General features: G+C 40.1%; 1 protein-coding gene across 1 annotated transcript in view; it reads right to left on the bottom strand.

The window, feature by feature from the left end:
• Positions 1–15,892, bottom strand: part of LOC133635821 (G-protein coupled receptor family C group 6 member A-like) — a 30,299-nt gene extending 14,407 nt beyond the window's left edge. Inside the window, exons 1-3 of the mRNA XM_062029151.1 lie at positions 15,658–15,892; positions 3,633–3,912; positions 1,612–2,406 (exon numbers count right to left, since the gene is read on the bottom strand). Coding sequence (XP_061885135.1) covers positions 1,612–2,406; positions 3,633–3,912; positions 15,658–15,845 — 1,263 coding nt within the window. The 5' untranslated portion in view covers positions 15,846–15,892. The remainder of the gene's footprint in view (positions 1–1,611; positions 2,407–3,632; positions 3,913–15,657) is intronic.
• Positions 15,893–19,896: the final 4,004 nt, after the last annotated feature.

The raw sequence follows: 19,896 nt of genomic DNA, 5'->3' as shown, positions 1-19,896 counted from the left end.
CTACTAGAGATGCGCGGTTTGCGGACACAACCGCGGACTCCCGGATAATCCACGGGTCGGGCGGATGCATGACGAAAAAAATAGATTTTAAATAGATTCGGGCGGGTGGCGGTTGAACCAATTCAGAAGAAAAAAAATACATAGTTAAATGTTGTTACCCACATACGAAAAACGAGCAGCACTCTTTGAAACAGGCAATTATTCATCAGGCACTGCTGCAGCTGTCACGCCAAATTTCTTCCCACTTACAAAAACCTCCCCCCCACCCCCATTTACTTCCGTGGCTGCGTCCATTAAAATCACAAAGTTGCCGGGGGTCCTTAACCGGCACGCGACTGTCCTATTTTAATTTTCCTGAGGGAACTCTCCTGAAGGAATTTTCCTGAGGGAACTCTCCTGAAGGAATCAATAAAGTACTATCTATCTATCTATCTATCTATTTCGCGCCTGTACAAAAAAAACAACAATAATCGATTTCTTCAGATTCCAGCAGCTGTCAAAGACGAAGTATTCTTCCAGCGACGGGCAGTCAAAGCCGAAGTGCTATCGATCGCTGTCAATGACGTAAGAGGAAACATGACCACGGAAGTAAATGGGGGGGGTTTATAGGGGGAAGAAATTTGGCGTGACATTTTACCCCCCATTTACTTCCGGGGCTGCGTCCAATAAAGTCACAAAGTTGCCGGGGGTCCTTAACCCGCACGCGACTGTCCTGTTTCGCGCCTGTACAAAAAAAAACAATAATCGATTTCTTCAGATTTCAGCAGCTGTCAAAGACGAAGTATCCTTCCAGCGACGGGCAGTCAAAGCCAAAGTGCTATCGATCGCTGTCAATGACCACGGAAGTAAATGGGGGGGGGGGGGGGGGGGGGGGGGAGGTTTTTGTAGGGGGAAGAAATTTGGCGTGACAGCTGCAGCAGTGCCTGATGAATAATTGCCTGTTTCAAAGAGTGCTGCTCGTTTTTCGTATGTGGGTAACAACATTTAACTATGTATTTTTTGGCACGCATTGAATGTCTCTGCTGCATTGAATCAGTCTCCTTTCTAACCTCACTAATGCCTTGCATCGTCTATATTAGATATATAACAACGGGCGGGTGGCGGGCGGTTGTGGTTTTGATAAAATGTTAGTTCGGGTGGATGGCGGGTGGATGACGACTTTTTCAAAGAGTGCTGCTCGTTTTTCGTATGTGGGTAACAACATTTAACTATGTATTTTTTGGCACGCATTGAATGTCTCTGCTGCATTGGATCAGTCTCCTTTCTAATCTCACTAATGCCTTGCATCGTCTATATTAGATATATAACAACGGGCGGGTGGCGGGCGGTTGTGGTTTTGATAAAATGTTAGTTCGGGTGGATGGCGGGTGGATGACGACTTTTGTGATGCGGTTGCGGATGAAATAATTGCCTATCCGCGCATCTCTAGTGTCTACACTCAATTGACCTAAAGATTCACAGCTAAATCTTATCAACTGGAGGGGCTGTAACCGACATAACCAAACCGGCCACCTCTCGAACCGTATATCGGTTCGCATCGGTTTTTCGTTAACAACCCTATTAATGAATAAGGTAATGGCAAAGCCAGACGTATAGACAAATATGGATTACCTCCCAGGGTTGCAAGGTTCCAGGAGTCTTGCAGTGTTTGCTGCTGCAGACGGAGGCCACAGCTTTAGCAATGGCACTCACAGCCATCTCCACACTCAAGATTAAGCCTGTGTTAGTTTTTTCTTTGATGTTCTTCACAACTTCAGACGCCTGGTCTGTGTTTCCAGAGACGCCTCCTTTATTCGTCTCCTTGAAGAGTTTTTCCAAGTAGGTGTTATTCTGTGTGCTGTTGTAACCGCTCGTCTCCAGCAGGCTTAGGTACTCGTCGAAAGATGAGGTATCTCCAGTTTTGAAGTTGAAGCCCACAACGTCTCCGATGTCTTCAAGGTCTGAAATATCCCGCAAGGAGGACCAACTATCGCTGGCAATCCACACTCTTCTCATATCCTTGACGCCTGGACCGCTCTTCTCCATCTGCTTCCTCAGCTCCTTGAAGAGCTTTTCCATTTGTTTTGATTGGGCAAAGGACACAATCACCTTTGCCTTTTGATTTTGGGAGATGGTTCTGGCAACTTGTTCGATAGCAGAGTCTTCAGCCCCACCTTTACCAGAATGGGGAAGGATGGCTTTGAATGCTAAACAGATCCCAATGTCCGACGCTTTGGATGCAAAGGACTCGAGCGCTGAGCGGCCGTAAGCGCCATCCGCAATGATAATTCCCACCCAGCTCCAACCGTTGTCGCTGATAAGCCTGACCATGGCAGCTATCTGGTGCTCGTCGCCAGGAATCGTCCTCATGAAGCTTGGGAATCTGTGCTTGTTACCCAACGACGTCGCTGATGATGAATAGCTTATCTACAGAAAAGAAAATACATACCTTGTTGATTAGGCATGCCATGAAAATTAGCAAAACCCTTAACCTTATCACCCACATCCCATCACTGTAACAGATAGTGTGACAATATGGACAAGGCGCGCAATGACAACAACAATATTGCGAACTGTGCCAGACAACTTTTATGAGTTCATGGTCTGATCAAGCAGGCAGCAGAGACATAATAAAGTAGGTCACATGCTGATTCAACATGGCCGACAACACACAGCTGACTATTACTGGAAGGGTTAGAAGGGCTGCAAAGTACGATTTATACTATAACTATATGGGTGTGTAGAAAATCATATCGATAATAAATATTAAAGTTTTTGGAAAATGCCTTAAACTACATATTTTTAAATGCAATGTTTTTATGATTATATTATTGTTGAGTTTTGTTTGACACTGTCATAAAATTATCAATTGAAATATGTTTATTGTTGTTGTTACAGTAATTTAAAGGGTCATTTTATGATATTTTCTACATTTAAAGACTACATGTCTCCCACCCAATGTTTGAATTTCCATCTAGACCCATTAAGTACGTATTTAATTATAAAGCTAACGTTCCGCTTACCTCGTATACAATAATACTGGTAATTATAATCAAGTCCTCTATTGTTCAATCAATGCACTCTAACAATGTCAATCAAAACTCAACTATATATATATTTTTTCATTCTATCCATCCATCCATCCATTTTCTACCGCTTATTCCCTTCGGGGTCGTGGGGGGCGCTGGAGCCTATCTCAGCTACAATCAGGCAGAAGGCGAGGTACACCCTGGACAAGTCGCCACCTCATCGCAGGAACAAACTAATTTGTCACATGTCAAAAAGGCTGCTCTGTCTTAGATGTACTTATGAGTAGACCAATGATTACATGTATGTTTACATATATGATTAGATGTATGTTTACATATATGATTAGATGTATGTTGAGATGTATGATTACATATATGATTAGACCTGTGAATTGATGTATGATTAGATATATATTATTAGATGTATGTTTAGATGTATGATTAGACCTATGATTAGATGTATGTTTAGATGTATGAACAAAAAGGTCGTCATTATCGTCCTGTGTCGGTGATTGAGGGAAAAATAAACACTTGTTCTATTTGTGGAATGAATAAGTGAATGGCAAACACAATACAGGGGCAATATTTGAACAAAGTCATACTGAGTCCAAAGTCAGAACTTACTTGAGGAATCATGTCAAGGCTCAGTAGCCTGGCAACGGCGATGGACATTTCGGAAAAAGAAGCGCCGATGACGGCAACGACCGGTTGCTGGCATGTGGGGGCGCACTCGGCCTGCTGGACCAAGTCAGCCGTGGCCTTGAGACCTGTGCTGACGTCTCTGCAGGAGTCATGGATCCGATAGCCCAGTGTGACGTTAACATCCCTCAGTAAAGGGGATTTATTCACCACCTCGATGGCGTTGATCATAGACAGAACCAGTCCTACGCTGCCGTCTTTCAATCTGTGTGAACAAAATAGGAATGATTATTTACAGGCAGGTGTGTCAAATAGTAATCACTTGAAGTCTTTGCTAACTCGACAGAAATATATATGATTAAACTAGTAAAAGAAACCGCTTTGGTCCCTGTATTGATCCCTGGGGTACACTGCAAACATGATCTTCAAAATGTACACACATATATGACAGTACAGGCTGAATCATTTTGAGTAAGATTGTATATATTAAATGTATGAAAGATACTTTTATTTAATGGTTTTGGACAAAAAAGATACCAATTGGGAATGCACCATTTCGCGCAAATGATGAACATGAGTTTTACGCAAATTGTCGCTAATGGTCATTATCACCAACTAAATGTGTCAGTTGTTGCAATTTCATTCATTTCAAGGGAAAATATGAGAGAAATGACAACAAACGCGTACAATATATTCTACTCATGTATTATGTAATCACATATTTATTTTAATGTATTACTTCAAAAAAGTATTAATTCAAAAAAGCGGTTATTCATCCTCTACTCAAAAGACCTAACCTCGATCCTGACCTCATGGTAAACTACCGGCCGGTGTCCCACCTTCCGTTTATCTCGAAAATCCTCGAAAAAATTGTTGCACAGCAGCTAAATGAACACTTAGCGTCTAACAATCTCTGTGAACCTTTTCAATCCGGTTTCAGGGCAAATCACTCTACGGAGACAGCCCTCGCAAAAATGACTAATGATCTATTGCTAACGATGGATTCTGATGCGTCATCTATGTTGCTGCTTCTTGATCTTAGCGCCGCTTTCGATACCGTCGATCATAATATTTTATTAGAGCGTATCAAAACACGTATTGGTATGTCAGACTTAGCCTTGTCATGGTTTAACTCTTATCTTACTGACAGAATGCAGTGCGTCTCCCATAACAATGTGACCTCGGACTATGTTAAGATAACGTGCGGAGTCCCCCAGAGTTCGGTTCTTGGCCCTGCACTCTTTAGTATTTACATGCTGCCGCTGGGTGACATCATACGCAAATACGGTGTTAGCTTTCACTGTTATGCTGATGACACCCAACTCTACATGCCCCTAAAGCTGACCAACACGCCGGATTGTAGTCAGCTGGAGGCGTGTCTTAATGAAATTAAACAATGGATGTCCGCTAACTTTTTGCAACTCAACGCTAAGAAAACGGAAATGCTGATTATCGGTCCTGCTCAACACCGACATCTATTTAATAATACCACTTTAACATTTGACAACCAAACAATTACACAAGCCGACTCGGTAAAGAATCTGGGTATTATTTTCGACCCAACTCTCTCGTTTGAGTCACACATTAAGAGTGTTACTAAAACGGCTTTCTTTCATCTCCGTAATATCGCTAAAATTCGTTCCATTTTGTCCACTAGCGACGCTGAGATCATTATTCATGCGTTCGTTACGTCTCGTCTCGATTACTGTAACGTATTATTTTCGGGTCTCCCTATGTCTACCATTAAAAGATTACATTTGGTACAAAATGCAGCTGCTAGCCTCTTGACAAGAACAAGAAAGTTTGATCATATTACGCCTGTACTGGCTCACCTGCATTGGCTTCCTGTGCACTTAAGATGTGACTTTAAGGTTTTACTACTTACGTATAAAATACTACACGGTCTAGCTCCATCCTATCTTGCTGACTGTATTGTACCATATGTCCCGGCAAGAAATCTGCGTTCAAAGAACTCCGGCTTATTAGTGATTCCCAGAGCCCAAAAAAAGTCTGCGGGCTATAGAGCGTTTTCTGTTCGGGCTCCAGTACTATGGAATGCCCTCCCGGTAAAAGTTAGAGATGCTACCTCAGTAGAAGCATTTAAGTCCCATCTTAAAACTCATTTGTATACTCTAGCCTTTAAATAGACCCCCCTTTTTTAGACCAGTTGATCTGCCGTTTTCTTTTCTCCTTTGCCCCCTCGCCGGGTTATTCCGGTTCCGGTGACCATGGATGAGATGCTGACTGTCCAGAGTTGGGACCCGGGGTGGACCGCTCGCCTGTGCATCGGTTGGGGACGTCTCTGCGCTACTGACCTGTCTCCGCTCGGGATGGTCTCCTACTGGCCCCACTATGGACTGGACTCTCACTGTTATGTGGATCCACTAGGGACTGTACTTAGAGGGGGGGTTACCCACATATGCGGTCCCCTCCAAGGTTTCTCAGTCATTCACATCGACGTCCCTTGTGTGGGCTCTGTGCCGAGGGTATCCATTGATTATTGTTTTGTTTCATTCCCTTCCTTCATCAGTGAATGAAATGTATTTGTAAGCTTTATATACAGTATGTTGCTGCATATTGTCTATTCCTGTTGACTTTACAGTAAAACAACTATAACAATAAAGACATATTTTACAGTAAAACAACTATAACAATAAAGACATATATATATATATATATATATATATATATATATATATATATATATATATATATATATATATATATATATATATGTATATATATACTGCGATGAGGTGGCTACTTGTCCAGGGTGTACCCCGCCTTCCGCCCGATTGTAGCTGAGATAGGCTCCAGCGCCCCCCGCGACCCCGAAGGGAATACACAAGAGGCTATATCGTCCCTACAAGCCTGTTTCGCAGGTTTCCATGCTTGTCAGGGGATTTTATACATCAAATATAAAATATATATATAAAATCCCCTGATGAGGTGATTTTCATATATAATACATTATATATATAATATATATATTTATATAATACAGCTGAAAACCAGATTGATCACATCTGCATTAGCCGGAAATTCAGGCGCTCACTGCTTGATGTCAGAGCGAAAAGAGGAGCTGACGCTGCATCTGACCACCACCTAGTCACAGCAAGATTCCAGTTGAAATTGAAATGCATGAAACCAAGAGGAAGGAGGATCAAATTCAACATACAACAATTCCAAGATACAGGCACTTTGGAACTATACCAAGTCACATTACACAACCGGTTTCAAGCACTACAGGACCAGACAACACAAGCACCAGGAACTGTAGAAGGGATTTGGGAAGGTTTGAAGTCCACATGGAGGGAGACCTGTGCAGAAGTGGTAGGGAGAAAAAAGTCCACAAACAAACCTTGGCTATCCACAGAAACCCACAAGAAAGTGAGTGAGAGAAGGGAGAAAAAGGAGGTAGTTAACAGATGCAGAACTAGAGCAGGAAAGGCAGCAGCACAAAGAGAATATGAAGTAGTAAACAAGGATGTGAAGAAGCGTGTCAGAAGGGACAAGAAGAAGTACATCGAGGATCTAGCACCGCAGGCAGAGGAAGCAGCAGGGAAGAACGATCTGAAAGAACTCTATCTAACCACAAAAAAACTCACCGGCAAATTTAAACAAGCCCAAATGTATATTAAAGACACAAATGGTACACTCCTTACAACCAAGGAAGATCAACTCCAGAGATGGACTGATCACTTTCAAGACCTACTCAACAGAGAGCCCCCTCAACTGACTGCAGATATTCCACCAGCTCCAATCATGCTTGAAATAAACTGAAACCCCTCCCCCCCCCCCCCCCCACCAAACTGGAAATCAGGAAGGCCATCAAAGCCTTGAGAGCAGGAAAGGCAGAAGGGCCAGATGAGCTACCAGCAGAAGCTCTCAAAGCAGATATCGAAACATCCTCCAGCATGCTTTTCCATTTTATGCAAGCTATCTGGGAGGAAGAAAAAGTCCCATCAGACTGGAGAGATGGCAACATCATAAAGATTCCCAAGAAAGGAGACCTCAGGGAGTGTACAAACTACAGGGGAATTATGCTCCTCTCAACGCCAGAGAAGGTGCTTAACCACATACTACTAGAAAGGATGCGGAAATTGGTCGATGCACAACTGAGGGAAAACCAGGCTGGTTTCAGAAATGGAAGATCTTGTGCTGACCAAATTGGGGGGAGGAGCTGGACGAAGTGGCTGGGGAGAGGGAAGTCTGGGCCTCCCTGCTTAGGCTGCTGCCCCCGCGACCCGACCTCTGATAAGCGGAAAAAGATGGATGGCTGGATGGATGGCATATGAAAAGTACTCACAGCGCTTTACTTTTTCCACATTGTGTTATGTTACAGCCTTATTCCAAAATGGAATCATTCATTGTTGTCCTCAATTTTCTACACACAATACCCCATAACGACAATGTGAAAAAGTTATTTTATAATTTTTTTGCAAATGCATTGAAAATTAAAAACAAAGAAAACACATGTACATAAGTATTGACGGCCTTTACCATGAAGCTCAAAAGTGAGATCAGGTGCTTCCTGTTTCAAATGATCCTCCTTGAGTCCACCTGGGGTAAATTCAGTTGGTTGGAAAGGCACACACCAGTCTATATATAAGGTCCCACGCTTGACAGTGCACGGCAGAGCACAAACCAAGCATGAAGTCCAAAGAATCGTATGTAGGAATCTAGGACAGGATTGTCTCCAGGTAGAAATCTGGGGAACGGTACAGAAAAATATCTGCTGCATTGAAGGCCCCAATGAGCACAGTGGCCTCCATCATCCATAATGGAAGAAGTTTGGAACCACCAGGACTCTCGATGGTCCCTCTGTCAGAGCTACAGCATTCCTCTGTGGAGAGAGGAGAACCTTCCAACAATCAGGCTTGTATAGTAGAGTGGCCAGACAGAGGCCATTTCTTAGTGAAACGTTTGCCCAAATGCCCCTGAAAGACTCTCAGACCATGAGAAACTGAGTTCTCTGGTCTGATGAGACAAAGATTGAAGACCGGGCATCATGTTTGGAGAAAACAAGGCATCGCTCATCACCAGGCCAATACCATCCCAGTGAAGCATGGTGGTGGCAGCATCATGCTGTGGGGACGCTTTTTAGTGGCAGGAACTGGCAGACTGGTCAGAATAGAGGAAAAGATGAATGCAGCAATGTACAGAGACATCCTGGAGGAAAACCAAGACTTCCCATCCAACCTGATGGAGCTTAAGATGTGCTGCAAAGCGGAATGGTTGAAAGTACCTAAAGATAGGTGTGCCAAGCTTGTGGCATCATGTTCAAAAAGACTTGAGACTGGAATTGCTGCCAAAAGTGCATCAACTAAGTATTGAGCAAAGGCTGTGAATACTTACATACTTGTGATTTTTAATACATTTGCAAAAACTTTTTCACGTTGTCATTATGGGGTATTGTGTGTAGAATGTTGAGTACAAAAATGAATTGATTCCATTTTGGAAAAAGGCTGTAATATAACAATGTGGAAAATACCTTCTGCATGTACTGTAGGAGTCCAGTGAGAGGATACTGGTGTGGTTTTTGTTTTACAAATTCAGGAAATAATTCCTTGGACACAGGAGGACTTTGGGGACAAAAAGAAATAAGGATTTAAATGAGTAATCGATGGTAGTTTTTGATTTTGTTTAGTAATTGTGTATAATTGACTTTGTGTCGTAATAAAAGAGGATAAGGAACTTATTTAAATGTGGTGGTGATATTGTGACGACATCACCATAAATACATTTGAATAATTAAAGACTCATTGAAAGATTTTCTTTTGAAAAAAGTTTATTTTATGTGTTTACACATTGTGTAAAAAAACTAAACTTTTTTATTTTATTTTATGATTATTATTTCTTTCTTTAGTGGATGTGTCTTTTGATGTAAAGCTTGTTCTAGAAACTTCAGCTGCACCTATTATTATTATTATTATTATTATTATTATTGTTATTACAAGATGTATGTCCTGTATATGTTTACAATTTTGTCCAGGATTCATCCAAACTCTTAATAATAAAAATCACAGAAGCTGTAAAAACATCAAATGAATATGCCAGCCATAATAATTATATAAAGTACAGGAGGACTGTAACTTTAAGGTTTGGCAATGGAAACATTTGTTTGATGCCAAATTCCCATGCTTCTGTTTTAATTTTCACTTTTGCATTATATAATTATAACGTGCATCAAACTTTCCCCAGAACAATATGTGCACAACGCCTACAACGCCTATCATTTCTGTAATTACTAGCTGTCATATTTTTGACGGCCGGAGTTTGTTATTACTTTTCAAACATACTGAATGAACTCTGTCTAATTCTGTCTTTTCCACGCAACATGAACATAATATTGATAAGCCAGCAGGCACAAGACATTGACACAACGTTGATTATACGTACATGCCCTTTAAAAGTGACTTAGACACAGCGTTGCAAAATAGTTGTATTTGTAAATTGATACAATGTTGATGTCCAACGTTGGATCCATGTTGTTGGTTGGGAAATGACGAAAATTCTATGTCAGAACCCAACTTTGAATAAACGTTGTCAATAAGCATGTTGTTTCAACGTTAAGTTTGAGGTGTAGAATATTAGTTGGGAAATGACCAAATTTCAATGGTCAAATCAATGTCAGAACCCAACATTGAATAAACATTGTCAAAAAGCATGTTGTTTCAACTTTGTATTTGTGTTGTAGAATATTAGTTGGGAAATGGCCAAAATTCAATGATCAAATCAATGTCAGAACCCATCCATCCATCCATTTTCTACCGCTTGTCCCAACATTGAATAAACGTTGTCAAAAAGCATGTTGTTTCAACATTAGGTTTGAGTTGTAGACTATTAGTTTGGAAATGACCAAATTTCAATGGTCAAATCAATGTCAGAACCCAACATTGAATAAACATTGTCAAAAAGCATGTTGTTACAAAGTTAAGTTTGAGTTGTAGAATATTAGTTGGGAGATGACCACAAATCAATAATCAAATCAATGTCAGAACTCAACTTTGAATAAACGTCCTTACAAAGCATGTTTCAACGTTAGGTTTGAGTTGCAAATTCAACAAGTTCTAAACGTTGTTTCAGTGTTTTATGCCTGCTGGGAACCTCTACCAACAGCTGTATGTACCACGACTGAGATAAACAAACGTGATGTGAGAGTTCCGGTAACGTCACCAAGCTGAATGGCAGCTTAGAGTAACAGCTCCCTCGTGAGAAAAGTTATTTCGCCCCGTTAGACCGTAAAGTGCCAAAGTTTCAGATAATCTCTGAATAAACAAAAGGGGCAAGAATGGGGAAAACTAGAGGAAATCGAGCAAATATCGGTGCAGAACCTGTAAATGAGGAAAGCTCTGTGTCCGCGAACAGCTCACCTGTAAAGCTACAAGATGGCGGTGCTAATGCTAACCCTCGCTCAAAGGAGGCGGACGCCGAAGGGTTAGTCCAAGTTCTGGAGGAGATTCGGGACTTCCGAAAGGACATAAAAGAACAGCTGAGCGATATTAAATCCGAGCTCACCAACATTAAACAACAAATAACAGACACAGAGGAGCGAATTGAGAAGGTGGAGGACCGGATTCAAAACGTGGAGTATGTGTTGGACAACATGATAAAAGTCATTAATCAGCAAGAAAACAAACTAATCGACTATGAAGGGAGATCCCGACGCGAGAACTTGAGGATATACAATGTTCCCGAAGGAGCCGAGGAACCGTCCATTCCAGAGTTTGTGGAAAAACTGCTGCGGGACATGTTGGAGATCCCCGTAACTACGCAACTCGACATCGAAGGGGCGCACCGCGCGTTCGCGCCAAGACCCGCCGGAGACAGAGAAGACAAGTCGCGGTCAATAATAGTCAAATTCCTCCGCTACAGGATGAAAGAAGATGTCATGCGTAAAGCCTGGGGAAAGAAGACGATTTTTCTGAACGGGAGACAAATATACTTTGACCAGGATTACCCCCCAGCAGTCCTGCAAAAGAGGAAAGAATATGCTGAAGCCAAGCGAGTGTAAAGCAAAGAAATATCCGCTTCCAGACTCCGTTCCCGGCCAAATTACGAGTGTTTTATGAGGACGGCACGCAGCTGTACCGGACAGCAAAGGAGGCGACAAAAGACATGAAGGACAGAGGACTGCCAGTCAGCGTGATTACGCCGAGGGAGAGCCTGCTGGATCAGCTGTTCCGCTCCGCCTGGGAGATCATGGGAGGAAGGAGCTGGGAGGGGACAGGTGAGGAGCCAGAGAAAAGCATCAAGGAGAGACTGCAAGCCTTCAGAAGATAATCATCGCCTTCTCCGGAGGACCTGTTAATTTTGACTGACTTCTTAAAGTGTTGGTAAGATGAACAGAACCAAAACAGGTGACTTTAAATTCCTTCTATGACATTTGCGTTTATATAATAACCCCAGCGAGATGAGAAAAAATACAAATGAGGCATGTATCTATGTAATGAACAGAGATTTTTTTTTCTCTTTCTACCAAGTGCCATAATGGGGGCCCTCAGCCCATAGTTGAGAGAGGATTTCCCCCACAGCTAGACGTTTTATCTAGCTTAACTCAGGGTCATCTATTAGAGACCCCTGCCTTGGAACTACACTTTTCTTTTTTCTTCTGTTCTTTTTAAAAAAAAATTAGTTATTTTGCTTTGTTTTATTTGCTATTTCAATTTTTTCGTTATGGGAGTAGACTTGCTAGGTTTTATTTTGAATATTTTATTGGTATACTTACAAGTAAATACATATGGTTAGTGACAAAGTAAAATGTGTATCGTTTAATGTTAATGGGCTACTGAACCCAATTAAACGCAATAAAATATTATCAAAGGTGAGGACAGAACAAGCCCACATAGTATATTTACAGGAGACCCATTTAACTGACAAGGAGCATGTAAAACTAAAGAGAATGGGCTTCACTCATTTGTTTTTTTCGTCATATAAATTAGGACATAGGAGAGGAGTTGCAATTCTCATCTCAAAAAAGCTAAATTTTGAAAAAGTACTGGAAATTGGTGATAAAGAGGGTAGATTTATTTTAGTAAAGGGAAAGATAGATGGGAACCCAATCACCTTACTGAATGTCTATGCACCCCCTGGGAGTGATATTAATTTCTTCCAAAAAATCACCAATATTATGGTAACGGAAACCGAAGGTTTTTTGATTTGTGGTGGGGATTTAAATATATATCTACAGCCAAAATTGGACTCATCTAGTACAAAAATACATAACGTTAAACCCCTTTATAAGAAAGTAAACACACTTTTTGAGGAAGTAGGCTTAATTGACATATGGCGAGACTTTTTTCCAGACAGAAGGGATTATACTTATTTCTCTGCGCCACACTGTCTTTATACAAGAATAGATTATTTTCTAACATTCGGAAAGGATACAGATAAAATAAGTACCTGTGAAATTGATAGATTTAAGTGACCATGCACCTATATACCTATCTATTGACTTTAATCTGAGGGCAAAAAAGAATACATGGCAACCAAACTCAAGTCTGCTGAATGACCTATCATTTAAAACACAAATTAAATCTGAAATTAATCTCTTCTTGGAGTTCAATGACACAGGAGAGGTTTCGCCTCCCATGTTATGGGATACCCTGAAGGCTGTTTTAAGAGGGAAAATTATAGCAATATCTTCCTTTAAGAAAAAAAATGAGAATACAAAATCAAATGACTTAATAAAAAAACTAAAAGAATTAGAAAGAAAACACAAACTAGATTTGGCACAGGATACATTTAGGGAAATAAGAAATACTAGGAATGAAATTAACAGTTTGGCCACACAAGAAAAAAAAAAAAAATCTAATGTTCTTGAAACAGAGACACTATGAAAGTGGCTCTAAGTCTATGAAAATATTGGCCTGGAAACTAAAAAAAAAGATAGCGGAAAACACAATTCATAAAATCAGGGATCCAAGAACAAAAGAGATAAAAACTAAACCAAACGAAATTCAGGAAGCCTTCGAACATTTTTATAAAACTTTATACTCTGAGGTCTGTAGTAGGAGCATAACCCAAATTGACAGCTTCCTGAACTCCCTGGATTTACCTATTTTAGATTAAAAACAAAAACAAACAATATCTGCAGAAATAACTGAAAATGAATTAAAAGTTGCAATTAATAGGCTTAAACTAAGTAAATTGCCAGGATCAGACGGTTACACGGCAGAGTGGTATAAGAAATTTAAAAAAGAATTAATACCTGTTTTACTCCCCACATTGAATTGGGTCTTAAAAAAGGCACAAACGCCACTTAGTTGGAGAGAGGCAATTATCTCAGCTATACCAAAAGAAGGCAAGGATATAATTGAATGTGGATCTTACAGGCCAATATCGGTCCTCAATGTAGATTATAAATTATTTACTTCCATTATGGCCAAACGATTAGAAAATGTCTTACCTTATATTGATACATAATGATCAAACAGGTTTTATACATCAACGACAAACACAAGACAATATAAGAAAGACACTACATATTATGGATCATATACAAAGAAAAAACATTGAAGCAATTGTTATAAGTGTGGATGCTGAAAAGGCCTTTGATTCGGTTAATTGGAATTTTCTTTACAGAGTTCTACATAAATTCGGCTTTCAGGATACAATCATTAAAACTATACAGGCACTATATAACAATCCTACTGCTAGGATTAAAGTCAATGGATATTTATCAAACAGTTTTACCCTAGAAAGGGGCTCTAGACAGGGATGTGCATGGTCACCATTACTCTTTGCATTATATCTGGAGCCATTAGCTCAGTCTATTAGACAAAATGAAGATATTAAGGGAATCATGATTAAAGGAAGAGAGTATAAATTGGCCTGCTATGCGGATGACATTTTGGTCTACATCGGACACCTAACATACTCGCTCCCTAAATTAATGCAATCATTTGAACTGTATGGTCAACTATCAGGATATAAAATCAATATAGGTAAAACCCATCTACTCTCATATAATTATAACCCACCAGGGGAAATCAGAAGTAGTTACCCTTTGATATGGCAAACAGAGTCTTTTAAATACCTGGGCATTAATTTGCCAAAAGATCTAACAAAATTATCAGAATACAATTATCTACCCATACATAAAAAAAATAAAAGATGACATAGCAAGATGGAACTTAATTCCTTTTTTTAGCCTTAGCTCTAGAATTGATTCCATCAAAATGAATGTACTGCCAAGATTGCTGTACCTATTTCAAACCCTGCCAATAGAGATTAACCAAAACCAATTCAATGAATGGGACAAAATGCTATCAAGGTATATATGGCAAAGTAAAAGGCAGAGAGTTCGTCTCAAAACTTTACAATTGGTCAAACAAAAGGGAGGATGGGGTTTACCTTGCTTCCGAGATTATTATTTTGCAGCCCAGATGAGAGCAGCGATATGCTGGTGCAACCCGTCATACATTGCTCAATGGAAAATTATTGAAGAAGAAATGCCCTCCATCCCCATACAAGCAATCCTGGCGGATAGCAATTTACAGACCCACATAAATAACACTGATAACCCATGGGTGAAATAGACCCTTAAAGTGTGGAAAATGATTATAAAGGAATACAAACTCGAGAGTGATATTGCAGTTCTTAAATGGTGTGCCTATGATACAGAGTTTACACCTAATAAATTAGACTCAAGATTTAAGGACTGGATATCTAAGGGTATAACAGCTTTATGTAGTGTAATGAAAGATGAAAAAATGTATAGTTTTGAAACTATTAAAAGGACATATATTAGAAAACCAAGACTTCTATCGATATTTGCAGTTGCGACATTTTGTTAATATGAAGGTGAAAAGTGTCACAAAGACGAGTATATGTTTGATTTGGACATTTAGGGCAGACAACAGATATAAGATGTATGTGAATATGATGTAATGGATAGGAATGTCTGATGCTGGATGTCAATAAAAATAAAATGAAAAAAAAAAGAGATAAACAAACGTTAAAAAAAATTGTTCTGTCTACAAAACAGGAAGAGTATGAATCTTACTTGCGACATGAATATTCCTGAGGAGCAAAGGAATCTTCACTTCTATTCACTTTGCGATGGATGGGGAATATTCCTCCGATGACTACATCTCCCATGGCAGTGGCTCCCGGTGCTTTGATGTCGTTTTGCCAGGCGTTCCCTTTGCTTAGAAGAATAGAGACTAAGATGATGAATAAATTCGAGGTCATGGTGTCTTCTGGTTGAAGAAACTTTCTGTGAGTCTGTGCTTCTTTACTTCAGGCAGACTGTCTGAGCATCTTTGCTGAAGCCAGGAGAAGAAGGCGTCCTCCGGTCTCCTTTTGCGAGCAGGCCCCTCCCCCTGGCAGCGTGACTCATGTTTTATCAACATATTTCTTGTTGAGCATAAACATGCTTTCTCCAGGTGCGGCGAGTCACTACAGAGGCGGTACCTCCTCCAAAGTCACATTTGTCACGCTCGTTGCTCATCAAAAACACAACAAACTCCAGTTCGATGCTCATCAGCTCACTTCAGACAAAACCTCTGCCAAGGAGTCCAAACAAAAACCCGCAGTGCTTCATTGTTTTGTTCCTCACTTTGTCAACACAAACTTTCCAAACGTTCGCCATCTTGTTTGTCAACTTTGTGTGGTTATTTTTTCTGTGTCTCAGTCCACGTAAGAAGTGCATGAACAAAGAGTCCAACGCCATGCTGACTCAGTCTCCCGACATTGGTTTTACCCAGCACTTGGGGTCAAAGAAGGTTGCGAATGCCAGCACTTCCACCCAGAAGGTGGTTATGGTTTTAATAGGTTTGGAACATACGGTTACAGTTACAATAAGGTACACCAGTTTCTTTTTACGACATGTCTGAAAAGGAGCAGGGAGAAGCAGAGCTTATTCCATTTCTAACACATTTGTTTGTTCACTTCCTCTGCTCAATAATTCCAATTAAATAATCAATAAGGTTCACGTGGATAGATTTTTATTCACATTGAGATGAATACAATTATCAGACTTTTGATCAAGTTCAAGATGCTTATCAGGATTTTTATTGTACTTGAACACTGAGGTTGAGCACATTTTTAAAGTGGATCATTTTACTACTTAGTTCATTAATCCATTCCACATTCTGATATGCTAAAAGTTTTAAGTGATGTACGTGGGTACAAATGTTTAGAGGGTCCTGTTATGCAGTGTTGTTTTTGACAACCATCTTACATTTAGTCTTAGTCTTAGTCTTTTGGACTAAAATGCTTATTAGTTTTAGTCACATTTTAGTCACTTTTATATGTGATGGTTTTAGTCGACGAAAACTCAAAAGGGTTTTAGTCTAGTTTTAGTCGATGAAAAGTCAAAAAGGTTTTAGTCCAAAAAAAAAGAATACAAAGTATAATATAAGTATAGTCTTTTAACAAATTAATTCAGGTCAATAAGTATTGGAGATTGCTGTTGGGCAGTGTCACATAAGTTGTGAAAATAGCAGCAGATTTATAAGTTCAACCCATTGTAAGCTTGCAGATCTGCTATTTTCACAAATAATAAAGGAATGGTTTTAGACATAAGGTTTCCACCCAGCAGCAAATGTATGATCCAAGGATTGTGTATTACACACAGATAAAGTGGTAACAGTGGAATCAAAGTTCATTACTCCAAAAAACAAAAACATTCTACTTCAGCAATTGTGGCTTTATTTCTCAGAATTTGTTGAAGTACAATGAACATAAACATGCCCAAAATATGAGTGATGGTGTCAGAGTTTGCTGGATACGAACCCCAAGGTGCAGAGATGATGGCAGGCGTTGTGTGAGAAAACATGATTTAATTCAAATACTATGGCAAAACACAAACAAAAGGGAACAAACAAAAGGCGCGTGTAACAGAGGTAATTTATGATCTCAATTGCTTACTGTCTTACTACTCTTCTTATTTTAATGTCATTTTATTTTAATGTCATCTTATCTAATTTATTATATTTACACATTATGTAATGTGACTCTTTATTTTGCAAATGTTATTATTCTAAGTTTAGTACTGTAATTTCCTATTTTTTTATGGTCACTGAACGTCACATGTCCCAGCAGACTTCCAGGCTGAGGCCCGTATGTGTAGTCAGTCTGCTATCTTCCATGTGACGGTAAGTTGTGCTCTCTGGCGCCCCGTCAATTAGCTTTCAGCAAACTTATTAGCAGGCTAGCTGTGTTGCTGAAGGCTTAAAGGAGACACATTTATGTTAAGTTTTGTTTTATTTCTGTGCAGGTTTAGAATGTATAGAGAAGGCTGATTGAAGACTCTTTATGACTGTTTTTACCAGGCATTGTGTGTTTTTTTATCGTGTGATTAACATGCTAGTCAGTCTGCTATCTTCCATGTGACGGTTTAGAATGTATAGAGAAGGCTGATTGAAGACTCTTTAGGACTGTTTTTACCAGAATAAACCCTGTTTGAGCCAGAAGAAAGACTGGGTGTCACCTTTTGGGGAAAAACACAACGCAAAGGAGTACTAAACTAGGCTATAAACTAAAATAACACAAAGGCTACACTATGGACAAGAAACAAAAAACACTTACTGTGACACGAAGGAACTGTGACTAAAGCGGAGAGGACAAAAGTAGACGGAGCTACAACGACAAATTGGTAGCCGGTAAGTGACAAGTGACAATTATTCTAATGACATTCAGGTAGACACTGTAATGACAATGATCCAGCAGTGACTGGAGGGCAGGAGAGGTATAAATAGGCAGCTGGCTGACTGACACCAGGTGTGGCCAGGTGCCAATCAACCACAGCTGAGGGGACAAAGCACTCAGGGAACAAACAGGAAACTGAATCAAAATAAGAGTGCTGACAGGAAATAAAGACATGAAACTAAGACAAACGCAGAGGAAAACTAAAACTTGATCAAACTGTCAGGGACAACCCTGACAGATGGATGAGGAACACATATGCTCAACTTGGCCATGTCTGCCAGTGCAATTACAACAGATATCATACAAACCCACTCTCTTTAATTTGTGCAAACCATGTAATAAAATAATCAATTAATTCCTGATTCCTTAATGGGGCTGCACAACGTCACTTGTGGCTTTTAGGCTAAAGCTAGCAGACTCTGCGTATAACAGTAACTTGACCTGTTTAAGATATCAAGTTACGTGCTGACAGAGCGTACTCACAAAGAGATAACCACACCGTCACTGAATGTAAACATGGCTAAACATGCTGCTAAAGTAACACACACATAATGAATTGACGTTAGCGTAACAAAAGCTAACTTTAGCCTGAAGTTAGCAGCCCATTTGCGCCAGGAGTATGTGGAAAACGTGCTAATGTATTAGCTTACTATGACATTTATCGATTATGTTAACAGCATTTGTAACTTACCTTCGAAAAAATATCCTTGTGGCGAGCCTTAAGGTGCCGCTTAAGGTTGGTCGTATTTTTTCCGCATATTTTGTGGCCACATTTGTCACCGTCTTCCTTCACAATACACTCAGTTTTATTATCTGCTGGGTTATATTTAAAATACACCCATGTGTCGTCTCTACGTTTGCGACCACCGAGCCCCTGTGTTGAAACTGCCGCTGCCATCACGGTCCATTGCCTGATGAGTAACAACAGTCTGACGTGTTGAGCACGTTGTGCACTGCACGCCAGTTGGTGGGCGTGGTTTTAATTGACACACACGTGTAACCTATACGTGCAACAAATCAATGCAATGAATATGGGGTTTTATGGGCTAAGAACCAAAAGACTAGGGTTTCGACTTGGAGAGAGAAGGCAAAGCTCAAATTGCAGCTTGGTTGAGACCGTTTATTAAACAATTTGTGAGGGACAGCAGATATATACACACAATAAGTTGAATGGCCATTCAACAGGAAAGTAATCTGGAAAACAACAGTGACTATATACATATATACAATTCTAATATCAGTAATTAATGTAAGAAAAAGACCAAGAAGACAAAGAAAAAGACCAAAAAGACCAAGAAGACAAAGAAAAAGACCAAGAAAACAAAGAAAAATACCAAAAAAACAAAGAAAAAGACCAAAAAGACAAAGAAAAAGACCAAGAAGACAAAGAAAAACACCAAGGAAAAGACGATGAAGATGAAGAGGGAAAAAAGAACAGGCGGAAAAGGAAGAAGACACAGAAAAGGAGAAGATCGGGGCCACAGGGGGACCTGGCCGTCCTCACTTCCCGCTCCCTCGGAAAAAAGGGGGGGGGGGGGAGTACGCGCAGCCGGTCGGAATCCCGGCTTGCGTTTGGCGATGGAGGACTGTG

Source organism: Entelurus aequoreus, linkage group LG20 (genome assembly GCF_033978785.1).
Source record: "Entelurus aequoreus isolate RoL-2023_Sb linkage group LG20, RoL_Eaeq_v1.1, whole genome shotgun sequence".
NCBI lineage: Eukaryota > Metazoa > Chordata > Actinopteri > Syngnathiformes > Syngnathidae > Entelurus > Entelurus aequoreus.
Note: the sequence above shows the minus strand (reverse complement) of the source record. Positions and strands in the feature narration are given on the sequence as shown.